At 46.8% G+C, this 3,735-nt stretch overlaps 1 protein-coding gene across 1 annotated transcript; it reads left to right on the top strand.

Annotated features, from left to right (window-relative positions):
• Positions 1-2,755: 2,755 nt before the first annotated feature.
• Positions 2,756-3,366, top strand: H257_09390 (hypothetical protein; the record flags this gene model as incomplete). Its single annotated transcript, XM_009835594.1, has 2 exons — positions 2,756-2,899; positions 2,962-3,366. 2 exons carry the CDS (start codon positions 2,756-2,758, stop codon positions 3,364-3,366), a joined length of 549 nt encoding a protein of 182 aa, XP_009833896.1.
• Positions 3,367-3,735: the final 369 nt, after the last annotated feature.

Here is a 3,735-nt window from a genome sequence, read left to right on the forward strand (position 1 = left end):
GCCTTCCCCATCGTCGACCTGCAATGACACCGACCATCGTGGGCTGCTTGCTGTATTCAGCGTCGTTACTGGCGTTTCAATGGCTGGGGTAGTTGACAGTGAATGCTCACTGCCCTAATCAAATATTAATCGCTCATTGTTGTCACTTTAAAATATTTAGTATTTCCTTCGATCGTGCTGGATCGGGTGATCCTCGTCGTAGTCGCTGTTCTACGATGGGCATATTGGCGCACTTATGGACACCTTTTCGTCGGCGTCCCAGTGTTCGTGAACGTGCTTTTTGTGGCATTTGAACTTGACTGCAAATTCCCGCCCACATTACCATATGGAATTATTATTACTAGTAGTATGAAGTTTATTTAAATTCGCTTAGAAGTTTCAGAAAAGTCGATCGTCATGCCAATTTTCAAAATTGGGCACCCTACTCCTCTGCCAATATTTCGATATGCTGACTAGCCCACACCACGTATAACATTATTGCGGATGGCGTGGGCTAATCCGTTGTTAATAATGTTTAGAGTTGGCTGAGGAGTAGGCTCCCCCGATCGCCCGGAAGCCATTTCGCCCAAACATACGGTAGCATCAAATGGTAGAATCAACTATCACTGCCACACATCGTAATTCGTTTTCACACAGGCTAGAAGTGTATTTGATGGTGTTGTGGTGAGATGCACAGTGCCGGTGGTGACAAGCGCTGCGCATATCATCACCATGCTACCAAGTACCGTTCTAGTGACCAAATCAGTGTGAAAACTGGTGGCCGTTGGTGGTCGATTTAGAGGAACACAGAGTCGATGTGGCATGGCTAGTCGTGATGATGTACCACATGTACTGTACAATGGAGTGATGGGGTGGTCACATGTCCAGCAATCGTAGTCACTGGGGTAATATTAGCAGGGTTTTTGGGCATTATTCTGGAGCGTAGGGGTGGGATGGTAGTGGTGGATGGTAATCACTTTGACTGCTAGTCAGTACCACCACCACTCGACCACCCACGCTCCAGAATAACGATAGTCAAAGTGATGGTAGTGGTCCATGCCAGGGAACGGTAGTTGTGACTGCTGGGGCTCCAGAGGCCGTGACTGGGATTCATTACTATGTCTACTCCTGATCTCGACAGTGAAGCTGTATGGTGGTGATTGCAGGGTAGCTTTTGCCGTGCCATGCTACGAGAGTAGAAGTTGAGGTAACGGGAGTTGGTTAAGCAGGATGGGTGGGTGTGGGTTGTATGCATTATTTGGCGAGCATATGCATTACTAGTGTACTTGGGTGACAATTTGTACAAATTTGGAGTACTTGACAGAAGAATTAATGCCAGCGTCCCCACACGAGTGTAGAATGACCATTTACTCACTTCGAAGTACATGCTTGCCGCACAGCACCTCCATGGAGATGAGATAGCTTGTTCATTATTTGGGGGGGACTACATTTTGCCGGAAAAACTTTGCACGCCTATAGTCGTGGCCGCAGGAGCGGCGGTGGTGGTCGTGGCAGTGTAGCCAGGTTCCGGGGTCGTTCCGTACTATTGTACATGTACTGTACGTCCTAGCGTACGCTTCGAGTGCGCAGGCTCCATTGTCGTGGTGGTAGTCACGGCGAGCCGAAGCGCGAGCGCCAGGCAAGGTCAGCACGTTGGCGTACTAGTAGTACGTCATCAAACAAGTATCGTCTTGAAAGCTTAAACGCGATGCATGAAAATACCTATTTTCTAGCGATATGATTGGCCCAATCAAACGTAGTGCAATATGCATTAGTAACGTTTTATCTATTTCCTTGAACAAATAGTTTCTCAAATTTACTGTTAAGTGAAATTAATTAAATCCTGGTCAATTTGTTTTCAACAAGTCGAAAATATACTGTAATGCGTCGTGTAACTGAGCTCATCGTAAAATATCCTTTGACACAATCTTGTTCGTTGGGGGTGGGCCTGGATTTGCCTGTCCTGCTGATGCTCTACCTTCATGTTGACTAAGTCGTCGTACAACAAGCGACCTTTGTACTTCCTGGGTGCTTCCGTCTCGTATTGGCTGCCGCGGAGTAGGAGCAGTTCTCGCATGGCCACCGACAGCGGATACATGTGACTTAGATGCATGAATGCGTGTTAGACGAGATCGAAATCAAGGTTCGTTCATACCGTGAACGGAGAATCCGACTGCAGAGAGAATTCGTAGGAGGTCCTAGCACAACGGCGCGAGCGTGGCGATTTATCAGCGGTGCATAAGACAATTACGTACCTGTGTATTAAGCAATTGGGACAAGGTAACTGGGGTGATGTCCCTTGAGTTGCAGGATGGCGCTGGGCTCCCTCGTAGCGTTCTCACATTGTCAACGACATTCGACTTCTTTCTAATTTTCAACTGCAACTCCTGGATTATGTACACTCGACAAACCTGAAATATCACATAATGAACTTATGTTGTTAATATGCAATATTACAATAACGTTATCAATTTTAGGTGACATCCAGAGAAAGTGATCTCAGATCACTTTCTCTGGCAGAAATCGCCAGAATTGGCTGAAATTGTACTGGATTGTAGCCAATTAAAAGACGAGTTCGTGGCTATTTTTAGATCAATTTTATTGGTTGAGATGACTTCACAACGCTCGGCCAAAGCTTTCAACTCAGCCCAGCCAATCTTTAAACACCCGTAACTCAGTCATTTCTTATCCAATCAAGTTCAAATCAAGCGCAAACGACTCGTCCCGTTGCGTCGATACTGCTAGAGCTAGTGGGCGGAGTTCCGGCAGCAAGACGATGTGGAATGGCAAGATCGGGATGTGGCCGTTCGTGTCCGAGGTCCCTGTTCAACGAACCAACAAGAACGGACATCGTGGGACCATAGCCACGTCCCCAATCATAGTGACGAAGCCTGTGTACCGCGTTTTTCTCGTCAACAATGTAGGCCGTGAATCAAGCAACTTTGACCTCGACGGCGCGACGTGCCTGTTTACATTCAGCAGGACAATGCGCGCCCACATATTCAAGTTGACGACTTGGCAGTGCCTACTGCTGCTACCACTGGCGGCTGGAGAATCCAACTTGTCGCCCAGCCAGCCATGAGTCCCGACTTCAATGTGCTCAACCTAGGGCTCTTCAATTCAATCCAAGCACTGCAGCATCGCCAGGTGGTCACCTGCATCGACGATCTCGTTGCAGCCGTTCATGCGGCCTTCGATGAGCTGGACTTTTGTACTTTGGACAAGACGTTCGTGACTCTTCAAAAGGTCATGGAAGAGTCTTTGAAGGTCGGTGGAGACATAACGTACAAGTTGCCACGTTTGCACAAGGACAGGCTTGCAAAACAGGGATTGCTGACATCTCAATTGGCGTATGACTCAGACGTTTATGTGCCATCGAAGCGATGAATAGTCTGATGGACTTCGAGCGTAGAGTAGATAACCTATCGAGTGTGCTTGAGTCGTGTGTGATTGATGGTGCAATCAATACGTCGAATATTGATCAACTCTGCACAATTGTGCAGGATTTGAGCACAGATGAAAACTAGGCTCATGATATCATGTTCACTATCGTCGTATAATCTCAAATGTGAATAAAAATACACTTTTGGCATTTTGAAGGTATACAAATATGAAGATAAAATTCTGTCGAAAAGCAATGGTCTCCACCTTAACGGAACAGAAGAAGTACTACGTAGTACTATTAATAGTACAACATTAGTACAGTATGTGAATCGGCGGCCATGGATGTACAGTACTAGTACGCGTGATCCGTTC

The sequence above is a fragment of the Aphanomyces astaci genome (genome assembly GCF_000520075.1).
Source record: "Aphanomyces astaci strain APO3 unplaced genomic scaffold supercont1.22, whole genome shotgun sequence".
NCBI classification, from domain to species: Eukaryota; Oomycota; class Saprolegniomycetes; order Saprolegniales; family Verrucalvaceae; genus Aphanomyces; species Aphanomyces astaci.